The 13142-nt window shown below is 42.6% G+C and overlaps 1 protein-coding gene across 2 annotated transcripts; it reads right to left on the bottom strand.

Moving 5' to 3' along the window:
* Positions 1 to 1682: 1682 nt before the first annotated feature.
* cmtm3 (CKLF-like MARVEL transmembrane domain containing 3) lies at positions 1683 to 12663 on the bottom strand. Of its 2 annotated transcripts, XM_064337234.1 has the most exons (5): positions 10742 to 12652; positions 5211 to 5366; positions 4394 to 4489; positions 3693 to 3804; positions 1683 to 2205 (listed from the first exon to the last, which is right to left on the bottom strand). In XM_064337234.1, exons 1-5 carry the CDS (start codon positions 11006 to 11008, stop codon positions 2177 to 2179), a joined length of 660 nt encoding a protein of 219 aa, XP_064193304.1. In that variant the 5' UTR covers positions 11009 to 12652; the 3' UTR covers positions 1683 to 2176. The 2 variants fall into 2 exon arrangements, with proteins under 2 accessions (XP_064193304.1, XP_064193305.1); XM_064337235.1 differs by lacking the exon at positions 1683 to 2205 and having other exon boundaries at positions 4302 to 4489; positions 10742 to 12663.
* Positions 12664 to 13142: the final 479 nt, after the last annotated feature.

The raw sequence follows: 13142 nt of genomic DNA, 5'->3' as shown, positions 1-13142 counted from the left end.
GTTTACTTGGTCTGACATCTGCGCATGATGTAGGAACACTTCAGACAAGTAGTATGTTGTTGGCTTTGCAGCCTGCCAGATGATTTGCCTCCAGAACGCGACGTGATCTGAATTTCTGCAGTCAAAATGGCCGCACCGAAAGTGCAGTAAACACAGGTTTTGTTCCTCGGGGGGGAAAATCTGACAGAGGAAAAACAAATGATGAATGTGGCCAATAAATACAAGTGGCAATATGTTTATCTGGTTGTTTTTTTTTTTGTTTTTGTTTTTTTCCAATTTCAATGTAAAATAAAAATAAATGATTGTACAATCAGTGAGAGCACACAAAGCTTTTTCAAAGCCATAATTATTTAGCGCTGTTATTATGGAAGGATAAGGCTTCCTATATTGGAACCCTGAGATTAATTGAGCTTAATAGCAGTTCAGTGGGCAAAGATATTTGGGCAGTGATTTGCTAGAAGGCTAACCACCCAGGTAATGCTTGTCACAGCATTGCCACAACATTATAAAAAAATTATATTGTCAGCTGGGTAGCAGTGTGAATCTATTTACAGTGAAATGCTAATATATCTCACAGATTTTAAGAACCAGGCCAAGCCATCTATGTTAGCACGTTAGCCATTGGGCAGATGGTGTATCCAGCCAGCCAGCTGCCAATGGGTTTTGTAGCGTAAACATTTCAGTACACTTAAGTCGAAATTAAGAAAGCATTCAGTTTTGGCATTCAAAGCCAGTTCTGAATCAAGCAGAACACATTTTAACATTTTGGATTTGGGCTTGGGGGTATCCAGTGCCCCTGTTTTCGTACTATTTTTCCAAAACGTGTTATACATTATAAAATAGAAAAATGCTAAATTATTTCTCCTAGGAATAAACTATGTAAAAGCAAGAAATAAACCATAGTGTCACTTGTATACTCATCCTCTCTTCCCCAACTTGCCATAAAGCAAGTCAAATACTTAAGGGCATACGTGCTTGCATAATGCATAATTATTTAGCGCTGTTATTATGGAAGGATAAGGCTTCCTATATTGGAACCCTGAGATTAATTGAGCTTAATAGCAGTTCAGTGGGCAAAGATATTTGGGCAGTGATTTGCTAGAAGGCTAACCACCCAGGTAATGCTTGTCACAGCATTGCCACAACATTATAAAAAAATTATATTGTCAGCTGGGTAGCAGTGTGAATCTATTTACAGTGAAATGCTAATATATCTCACAGATTTTAAGAACCAGGCCAAGCCATCTATGTTAGCACGTTAGCCATTGGGCAGATGGTGTATCCAGCCAGCCAGCTGCCAATGGGTTTTGTAGCGTAAACATTTCAGTACACTTAAGTCGAAATTAAGAAAGCATTCAGTTTTGGCATTCAAAGCCAGTTCTGAATCAAGCAGAACACATTTTAACATTTTGGATTTGGGCTTGGGGGTATCCAGTGCCCCTGTTTTCGTACTATTTTTCCAAAACGTGTTATACATTATAAAATAGAAAAATGCTAAATTATTTCTCCTAGGAATAAACTATGTAAAAGCAAGAAATAAACCATAGTGTCACTTGTATACTCATCCTCTCTTCCCCAACTTGCCATAAAGCAAGTCAAATACTGAAGGGCATAAATGCTTGCATATGTGTAAATCATCTAAACTACTGTATGGATTTACAAATGCTGCAAAGAACTGTCAATAACAGCTCCAAAATGATGCTTTATAGTAAACAAGGCACAGAAATGCAGATTTGTCAGGTTTGCCATTTGTCTGAACTGCTGAAGAAAAAAAAACACTATATAATTATAGTTTTCAAAAAGTCGGATTTCATTTTTTAACGACTCAATGCCCCTAGCCATAACGATAGTAACACAGGTTTATAAATCACTTTGTATAAAGTCAAGGCATAGCTTTATGAGTGGTCCAAATCACACAATCTTTGGCAACACGTGAGGGTTTCACATATGGACTTTCCGGAAGCTTCACCCATCACATTTTTTCCAGGTAGGCTAAAATACAAAACCCTGTGCCGTAGTCTCAAAGACTCCGGATCAGAACGCTCAAACCTTTTTTTTAAATAATTGCAAGTTGCAATAAAATTCTGATTCCTGGATGACCTCACATCTTCTGGAATGGCGTTGTCTTGTCGGGCACGGTTGTGGACGGTCACGGGGTCCTCTTGAGAACCGAGTTTCAGTCGGAGTCTGAATCGGAGTCATTATCTGCAACACAAAGACAGGATCGGCATACTCAGGAGGAAACAGAAACTGGCCTTAGCTCAAGGCCACGTCCGGGTCCTCTATTCCCTACCATTGGTTGAAAAGCAGGATGTTAACTTGTCATTCAGCAGGATGCAATGGAAATTCCCAGAATACAGGAAAAACCAGACGACGATATGTCACATGGACATTCTTCAGTGCTACGGTCGATTTACAGACATGAATACCATGCTGACGGGGCTCTATGCAGTGCAGGACTAGTGGAGAAGGGGAACAGGGATTTCAGAATCCCTTCCGCTGCACCTTTAATGAGGTGAATATCCAGTTTGCATTCCCATAAACTAGATATTCATATTATATATTAAAAAATTTAACTTCATCTTCAGTATGTCAGTTGCAAGGTGTGTGTCACTCTAGACATGCATGTCTGTTGCGCAAATCACATAATCGCATGCAAAGTAAACTAGGCAATGTAATATATTGTATTAGTAAGTTACATTTTGACGGTGGTTTACTTCCCACATTGCCACAGAATGAATAGGTTTTGGTGTAGATAGCGTGGCTCAGCTACATGTAAAGGTCAGGCTGACTGAGCTGGTGAACTGCACGGTCACATGGGGCTATGTCTGGCAGCAAGTCTAGACGGAGAGCGTGCACTTGTCTACGCTCTCCTGGATAGTCAGGAGAACACTGCAGAAATTAGCTGGGTTTACGAATACAACTTCTCCAAAAATGGGCGCTCCCATTTTGGAGAAGATAAAACATTTTTAGGCAACAAAAAATGAGGAGCGATAAGCTTTCATATGGGTTGTGAAGGCCTCCATTCAGTGGTGCTCAATGTGTCCTTTGTGGATGTGCATCTCACGCACACCATGTGGACTGTCTCACTGCTGACCTCTGACCCCTCCTCCTTACAGCTGGAGCATGTGGGCCAGAGCCATGGCCACTGTCCACGATTAGCAGCCATGAGGGGAAACCCCCTGTATTCACTCACAAAATCCAGCACTGAGGGATGAGCTAAGGCTAGCCTGCGCGGAGAACTCAGAGGCCCCAAACGGGGGGGGCTTTTGAAAACAGAATGATAATTTCCTGATTCCTTGTTTGTCCCCCTCTGTGGCAGGGGTGGGGGAGGAACGATGAAAAGTGAATGTGGAAATGCCTGTTAAATGTAGGAAACATTATGCTCCTGCATTTAAATGGAACCCTAGAGTTTTTTGAAAACGTATCCAACACTTCTGTCTTAACATGCACGTCAAATTCAGAATTACACTGAACTTTTTACTCTGAAAAAATGTGGGTAGTTCAAAATGGACTTGGGTAAAAGTTCATAACTAGAAGGGTCACACACACACACACACACAGCTGATAAGTGGTCCTTAACTGGTCCAAGTGTCCAACCAAATGTAGTCCCTCAATTCCAGTTCTTCAATGAAAAAATAGTCAGGTGGAGAGAGAGAGAAAAGAAGAGAGAGAAGAAACGAGTGTGTTACCTGCTGGTGGCCCGTCAGCAGAGTCCCCGCCTTGCTTGAGGAAATTCGCGAGGTCGTTAAAGATCAGGTAAAAATCCAAAGCGAAGACAATGGTCGCAATGAACCCAAACACCTGCAGAGAGAGAGAGAGAGAGGGAGAAAGAGAGCGGGAGGGAGAGAGAAGGAGAGAGGGAGAGACAGAGAGAGAGAGAGAGAGAGAGAGCCTTTGATATGAATACTGCTCTGAAAGCAGATGTAAAATGGGACAGGGCCAGGTTAATGCCATGTGGCGCCAGCATGCCCCCCCCCCCCCGTAACACAATATGCCCCCACACTGCCAATGTTAGGAGTAACAGCACACATGAGCGTTTTCAAGAAAAGGCATGTGCAATAATGGAAATAAATAATGGAACAGGCAGCACTGCTCAAACACACATGTACAGCAAGCAGACCACTGACCCATTAAGGCACAAAACAATGCTCATTCAAAACAAACGTTTTGTAATAGCTAACATGTAACTGAAAGTAGGCACACAAATGCCCCCAAATGGCTATCACAGAAACGCTAAAAAAGAACAACAGTGGCCACTCCATTTTATGCATGACTTTGGCCCGCATCGCACACCTCACCTTCATAGGGAATTGAACAGAAGCACTTTGGCTCTAGTCGAGGTCACTGCCAGCAATGCGCAACTGAAAAAGGTCATTAAAGTCAGGCTCACCCCCGCTGCTTTGGACGCCCCGTCTGTGTATTTGGAGACGGCGATGATGGAGATGATGAAATAGATGATGGAAGCGCTGACGCAGCGCAGAAAATCCTTTAAGAAGGAAAGAAAAAAGGATGACAAACCCAGGTTTTACCGTTTACAGCTGGGCTGCCCAACCCCTGCTCCAGGAGATCTGCCTGTAGGTTTTCACTCCTACCCTAACAAAACGCACCTCATAAAACAGCTAGATACCTCGTTGAGCTGCTAATTAGTAGAATCAGGTGCGCCATATTAGCTTTGAAATGAAAACCTACAGGACGGCAGATCTCCAGGAACAGGATAGGGTAGCTCGGATTTACAGATTTCCTACGTCAGTGTTTCTCATCCCTGGTCCTGGAGACACGCAATGTAGGCTGGTTCTTGTTCCAACCGCACTAACAAGCTCTCCCCTGAAATGAGCTGCTAACTGTTGTTAATTAGACACAAACGTCAGTTGAAAGAGGTAACATTTTTAATTGATTAAATTACAAACTGGCAGGTGAAATCAGTTGGCTCACATTTCCTCGCATTTCCGTGTGGAAACCTGAAACCGTTTCTGTGAAATAAATGGAGTTGACTGAAAGCAAATGGAAACAAGCCAAACAGTCTTAAAATAAGTTTAGTCGCACAACTGTGGTAGAACACATTTTCAACAACCATAATTGATTAAGAGATGGGGCTATAACCAAAACCAGCATACCCAGTGGGTCCCCAGGACGAGGGTTGAGAAAACACTGCCCTAAGTCACCAGATCATGGAGGAGCTCCCCCTGGTGGGCAGGATGGGGACTCACCATCAGGGGCCAGTGGAAGCCCTTGAAGCGCTCGTTGATCTTGGTGGAGTAGGCGAAGAGGAGGAAGAAGGCCAAAAGGAACTCGATGAGGGGGGCTGTGATGAAGGAGGCTGCCGTGGACGCCACGAAACACACAAAGGTGATAAAGGACAGGACCTGGACAGAGAAGGAGAGAGAGAGACACAGTGAGAGAGAGGCAGAGAGAGAGAGAGAGACAGTGTGAGTGAGTGAGACACAGAGAGAAATGGGGAAAGAACAGTGAGATCGAGTGAGAGATTGAAATTGAGAGAGAAAACGAAAGAGAGGTAACAGAGTGAGAGAGAGAGAGAAACAGAGAGAGTGAATGAGAGAGAGATAGAGATAGAGACAGAGCGAAGGAGGCAGGGCAGCCGGCTGTGTAGATTTAGGCAGCTTTGGACACCTGGGCCAGTGTTTAATATCTAAAAGCGCTCTATAAACAGAAATGTGCTGAATGAAACATCCTGCTGTATAACGCTTCCAGTACAGTAAAGCATGGGTTAGTGTTGGGACTCCTGCCACTAGAAACCAATGAGAAACATAGGAATCATATACTCAGCTACATAATTCATAACTTAAGACTATTAATTAAATTATTAAAAGATACTTAGTTACAATATTGGTACAATATGAAGCGTAATACAAAAGTCATATGCACTTATGAAGAACATGTTGGTGCATGCTTTCCATTGCTATACAATATGCTGTGTGTGAAGTTATGATGATACCTTATTTTTTTCGCTGGCAACCACAACAAAAACGTCTGATGAAGATGTTTGCGATTTTGACATTGCCACATAAATACAGATAACCCCCTCTGATGATTGATTCAAAGCCCCCCTTCAAAATAAAACAAAAAAAAAAAATGTTTTCAGAGTTTTAAAATATGTTTCAGCATGTAGGCACCCTGGGAGGCACAGTACATGCGCACAGAGACCAATGAAGCAACTGTCAGCGTTAATAATGTATTTACATAAATGCTTGTACAATTCCTGGCATGCTACTTCAAAGCCACCCTGTGTGGTATAAAGCCAGAAATATACAGCTGTACAGCTTTACTTTTCAGCCTCGATCTAAACTTCGTTTCATCTACTTCAGCTTCAGGAGATCCACACATTATTTTTGTTCCAAGGACAGATGAAGAAAATGAGGTTTGAGGAAGGGGGAACAATAAGCTGTCATCAATGACTTGTTTAAATAAAGACTTCTCCTCCACATCAAAAACACAACTGGGTCACGTGACTCACTGCTACTGCATACAGGACCTCTGGCCATTTTGCTGTTTTTGGAAGCCTCGTTCACACATCACTACTTCTAAGACCACAAGTTACTTCACTTGACCCACCGGTTGAAACGAGAGCTTGGATCACATGATCACGTCTTGTTCCAGACGTCAACCGACCGCTGGTTGAGAGGCATCTCTAAAAGAAAATGGATTGTCCAGGACCAGAAGAGGATACCTCTGGTTTAAAAAAAAATGTTCGTTCTGGAACCTTCTCCAGTGAAATCCAAGCACATCCATAGTGCTGAAACACGGGAATGCATTCAGACTTCACCTTATGGTTCATTTTGATCTGAAGCCAGAAATATTTCTTTAAGATCTGTCTTGCACACACTCAGAGTTGGATTCCTTCCCATCTTCAGCAGTAAAGGAAAACAGCTGGCAAGCTAGGAGCACAAAAACACACACACTTATACGCAGTGGGTTCAGAGGACGTTGCTTTTTGTTTTGTACTGAGGCATATTTAAAAGCGCAAACAAAATGTACAGACGCTCAACGGGGCACCATCTGATATAAAAAAAACAGCAGGAGAGCAAACCTCTGAGAAATAAACTACATATTACAATGTTTCAATTAGCCAAACATCTAGAAAACCCAAAAGAACATTGCCAAAGGCCAACACTGCTGGGACCAAGGCATGCAAGGTCAGTGAGCACAGGACAAGGTAGACGTTACTAATGACGATAATTAATGACAATTATTCTGCCTTATAAACACACGGTTCGTTTAATCCACGATTGTAAAGAACCGTCCGCGTGCCTACAAAAATAAGCAGCCTAGTGTGTAATTAACACAGCACTGTGTTCAAAGGAGGATCGGGGCCCTTTGATATCAGCGAGCCAGTCTGTCTGCATTAAGCCCAGGAGGGGCCCCCGTGGGGCATCTGAGATGCACTTCCAGGTCACGGCTAACAATGCTGGCACACGTCCCCTCGGTCGCCTGGCAGACGTGGCCTCACGGCAAGAGAGGCCCCAGAAGAGAGGCCGCTTCGATAGCGAAGTGAAACGAAGCTCTATCTCTAATTTCCTGCGAAGAGGGGGAGGTGGGGAAGGGAGGGAGGGAGGGGGTTTTCACTGAGCTGTTCTCCGTGTAGCACAGGGCTGCTCAGATCAGTTTGACCTGGCATAGCTTAGCGTAGTTTAGGTCAGAACAACGTTCACTGTGTGAACTGAGCTGTGTTCTTGGCTATGAATAACTGTACAAAGAAAGTATTGCACCTCATCGAACCTGTCTTTTGTAATTGTTCCAATTACCTTGATATGCACTTTTGCACGTCACTTTGGATAAAATTGTCTGCTAAATAATTGCAATGCAATGTAATGTAATGCAATGCTCAGATCACTGGAAAAGCCAGCCCGAGGGCAGAGACCAGGCTGCCCTGAGCAACAGCGCTTCTCACTGCAGATCTTTCTGCAAAATGGCACAGGAAGCTTCAGTCGGCCTTTTCTCTGATGGAAACTGTGCTGCTGTGAATGAGCAGATGGCACTGTGACATTTCTCCACACTGCGCCCCTGTGCTAGTTCTGCATTTAAAAAAATAATTCCGCTTCTTCTTATTTAAAGGTTATTTAAATGCCTTTATTTCCTCATTTTAAAAGGTCTATTCTACGGCACGGGCAGACTTAATACTGAACAAAACAGGCCCCTTACTCCAAAGTCACTTAAATATGAGCAATATATTTATTTCAACTGATTTTTTTAATCAAATTGTGTCAGCAGCTTCATGAAGTTGTTTTATGCTACTGCACAAAACAACGAATGAAGTGAACACTTCGGAGAGCAGCCACATTTCTCCTACAGCCATTCTGCCCTTGAAAATGTAACACTTCTTTCTGAAGGGGCCACACTGCACACCACAGCTGAACAGCCGAAACATACGTGACATAACACCACTGACACGCAGGCTCTCACTTGTTGTTGATCAGCGAATGATGAATTTAAATATTCACTGACCATAAGTATTACCTGTATTATGCATATAGTACACTCAAACACAGAAACGAGGCTGCCAGAGAGCTCAAAATACATAGCTGGTCTGCAGAGGATGTTTGGAATGTACATAGGTGACGGCTATAATGTTCCATTCTTTTTAATAGCACCAAGAATTACCGTTACCGTCCTACTGCTATCAAAAAGCAGGTCTACGGCAACAGTGGAAAGGAAAACTCTGGAGGGACGTATTGTCCTGGCATCTTGAAATGCGTCGTATTTAAAGCTGTATTGCTGATGTAATCTGTGTTGGTTGCCTTGGAGATTCAGCAACAACCTAGAGTTAAAGGTCAGTCGCCTAAACGCCAGATGGATCTGGTGGCAGCAGGGCCCACAAGCCACAGCAGTGCATTTCTGCTTTCGTTAGAGGCTTTTCTCGTCATCGACGCGTGTGGTTTTTTAAAACACATAAAAGTCTATGGTCACGATGACGAGCATTATATTTTAAGCGAGCTCGCAAAACCAGCTTAAAATACAAACGATTACGAACACGACAGCGAGAGAGACGCGGCATTCTCCGTATCTCCGTTAACTTGCACGAGACGGCCTCCGGAGTCCGGCCACATATGCGCACTGCATTACTTGCGGCGCAGCCAAATGCGCTTCCACATCAGGAGGACACATTAGCTGCAGATCTTATGACTGATATGAAACGCCACGCGGTATGGTCAACCGTATGTTCACAGAAAATGTATCGGGGTGGACCCGCTCATTCTCTTTGCAAGACCTCTGGCCTTAAAGGACACTGCGATCATTAAATAAAGGTTATTTACCATAATTCAACGTGCATATGTAACTGCCTGAAGTTTCAGAAAAGTCAGTCGGTATTTTATTTATTGTGGTTCCCACCTTTCTGTGCTGGTTTTCCTTCCAACCATAACAGCAACCTGTGGATTCTATCAAGCTGTTGATTGTTCTTGATTATACACTTGTAGTGTCTACTGAAGATAGATTTGTACTTTTAAGACCATATATTATATTTGTGTATGAGTCTATTTGTACTTTTAAGACTACGGCTATTCATCCCTTGAACAAAACATGTACAACATGTATATTCCAAGACTTCTGAACTGTCAGATCATGCCTTCATTTTCTCAGTGAAATCAGTGGGGCTTTTATTGCCCCACAAATATGGTAGATCTTAAACACGTTTTCATCAACCTTCATTGATTAAGTGATTGGCTCTAACAAACACCAGTAGCTATATGCAATGGAGCTACAGCTTTAAATAGCCCACAGAAAGTGACTGATTTAGGAGACCCCATACCATTCCTCAGTTTCAAGGGGATTTTAAATCTTTAACTTAGAAAAGAGTTTAGCAAAATTGTAATTCCATATTATTTGCAAAAAAAAATGTTTCGGATTACGGACGAAAAACGGTAGGCCTCGTTAAATTATAAGTGTGTGCGAATCTGAAGAAAATATCTGAATTAAATGCTACTTTTCATAAAAGCGTGGCTATAATACACAAGTCATGTGATTCCGAAAACACGTCCCTCAGCAATGACTCACGACGTAAAATTGAGATTTTGCCCGTGATCACAGACACGCCTCCCCAAATAAGAGCGGTTGCATGCATAGTAGAAATAATAATAATTATACTGTCTTTTATGATTATTCGTAGCTGTAGTGATATCAGCCATAAGCTAATAACCGTAGTAGCAGTAGTAGTGGTAATAAATAGGAAATAATATTTTTCCATATGTTTGGGATAAACCAGATAAGGCCTTTAGTCGTGATATTTTGCACTACATGCGTAAAATAATAGGAAAACTATAAAAACAAAAACAAAAGAACGCCGGCTTATTCTGTTATGTCCAGTCCAGTTACGACAAGTATCTTTACTGAAAATTGAACGCCCCTCCCAAAATGCAATGGAAACTTTGTTATAGATGCAGGATCCGACCTAAATGGGTATAAGGTACACATCCATTCTAAACTGATGTTAAAAATAACTATCCAATACAACGAAGTGATATTCGAAGTTTTTTTTTTAACCCGACACAGCTGATACACCTCTGTCGTGGCTCATTGCATTAACAAAAACAAACAAAAAACTTTGCTTTACTTTCCTTCAACAAACCCAAACTATACGCAAAATATATTCTGCATTTATTAAAACGATAACGGGCGGCTTAATTTGCTGATGTAGCAGCTGCGTCCGGAAAAGCGAAACAATGGAGATTATGACGAGAGTTCGATATCTTGAGTGGACAATCGGTAAAGGAGTAAACGGCATTACCACTTCAGCAATGAGAAGTTGCCCTTTCCGTGAAGTGACGAACTCTTTGGTTGGGAGAAGGGCGAAAAATCCAGCCTGGCGCGTTGGAGTCGAGTCGGGAGACTCAATGTCCCCCATGGCGAAGGCGAAATGTAGGTAAAGCGGATTACAAACTCCAGAAGTTGACAGCAGCTGGATACGTATATCACCATACAAAGCCAGAGCGCGTTTCTCCGAGTGGAAACGGAAATAATGACACTGCGGAAACGAATACAAAATTTGCAGCATCTGCACGCTGAAAATCTGGAGGCAGTTATCTTAGTTGCGAGGATGGAGCCTAAGACACCCTCGAGGCTTTGCGTGTAATTATACGTACGTGCACGACGTTCAGCCTCTTTTTGTTTCGACTTTGTCCAGTTATGGACGTGTTGGTAAAACATAACAATTCATACAACAATCCTTGAGTTTGACCCCACTAGAGGGGTGTAGCCGACGCAGATTTAACCCAAAGCTTTGCTGCTTAGCGATAACAGATTTACTAGGGTAGTCGTTATAAAAGTTGAAAGGATGGTTAGAATATTCTATTTCGATGTAATTAACGTGTGTCTTAAGTTGTATTTCTTTAGAAAGCCACCAACAATACTTAGTTATAATGACTTTACTCATAATAGCGTATTTATTGTAAAAAGTTGTAGCGAATGGATTGGCACACACTATTTTTCAACAGAAAAAATCTTCAATGTTCAGAGCTTCAAGCTGATATTTTGCCCACGTGCTCTCTCCTCTCCTTAAAGCTGCACTCCATTCAAACGTGTACAGTGTCCTCCGTAATGTTTAGGACAATTATATATATACACACTTCCTATGTATATATATATATATATATTTGACCCTGTACTCCATAATTTGTAGTCAAACATTTCACATGATAAAATGCATATTCTTAGCTTTTATTAAAGGGTATATTTGTGTAGTCTCATCACGTAGAAATTACTGCACTAGTTTTCAATTCTAGGCTTTTGGTTGCCTTTGGAGTCTGTTGTTGGCATTTGTCAACATGAGGACCAGGGCTGTGCCAGTGAAAGTCAAGGAAGCCGTTTGGAGACTGAGAAATGAGGAAAAACAGTCACAGACATAGGTCAAACCTTAGGCTTACCAAAATAAACTGTCTGGAACATCACTACAAAAAAAAGAGAACACTGGTGTAATCACAAAGGACCTGGTAGGCCAAGGAAGACCTCTACAGTTGCTGACCAATGAATTCTCATCATAATGAAGAAAAACCTCCAAATGTCTGTTTGACAGATCAGAAACATTCACAAACTCATTGGATGGTGTTTCAACCTACAGTAAGACAATGAACCCAGACAAACTGCTAAAGCCACAAAGGAGTTTTTCAAAGTTAAAAACTGGAATATTCTTGACTGGTCAAGTCAGACACCGGATCTGAATCCAACTGAACATGAGTTTCATTCGTTGAAGAGAAAATTCTCATCACGGTTGATGGCACCACAGTGACTGCCTCTCACTCTGCCAAGAGCTTGGGGGTGGTCCTGGATGACCAACTGGACCTCAAGGAGCACATCAAGGCAACATCACGGTCCTGCAGATTCCTTCTGTACAACATCAGAAGGATTCGACCATACCTGACGACGCACTCCGCCCAGCTGCTCGTCCAGGCTATGGTGACCTCTCGCCTTGATTACTGCAACTCTCTCCTTGCAAGCCTGCCAGCTTGTGCCATACAGCCACTACAGATGATTCAGAATGCCGCTGCCCGACTCATCTACAACCTTCCCAAATTCTCCCACGTCACTCCTCTGCTGCGATCACTCCACTGGCTATCGGTCGCTGCCAGGATCCAGTTCAAAGCCCTGACCCTTGCCTACACTGCTGCCAACAGGACAGCCCCCATCTACTTGCAGGACATGACTCGATTCTATGTGCCTGCTCGACCACTCCGCTCCAAAGGGATCACAGAGCTTCTCCACCCTAGCTCCCCAGTGGTGGAACGAACTCCCCGTCCCTCTCCGAACCTCCCCCTCACTACCCATCTACCTAGACTAACCACCACCACGCTGTATATTTCACTCTAAATCTCCCCCCCCCTTTTTTCATGACACTTGTTACATGTTGCCCCATCCCAGCACTTTTTGGTAATTTGTATTTGTCCTAATACTGTAGCTTATTCTTCTGCCTAGTTGGCTTTGCAGAGGTTAGGTCTGAATAGTGTTCACTGTGTGAACTAAACTGTGTTCTTGGCTAAAAATAGCTGTACAAAATAAGTATTGTACCTTACTGAACCTGTGTTTAGCAGTTGTCTATGACCATGAAATGCACTTTTTGTACGTCGCTTTGGATAAAAGCGTCTGCCAAATAAATGTAATGTAATGTAAAAATTTAAGGCAACTAACCTCCAAAA

This window comes from Anguilla rostrata, chromosome 5 (assembly GCF_018555375.3).
Source record: "Anguilla rostrata isolate EN2019 chromosome 5, ASM1855537v3, whole genome shotgun sequence".
Classification (NCBI taxonomy): Eukaryota; Metazoa; Chordata; class Actinopteri; order Anguilliformes; family Anguillidae; genus Anguilla; species Anguilla rostrata.
Note: the sequence above shows the minus strand (reverse complement) of the source record. Positions and strands in the feature narration are given on the sequence as shown.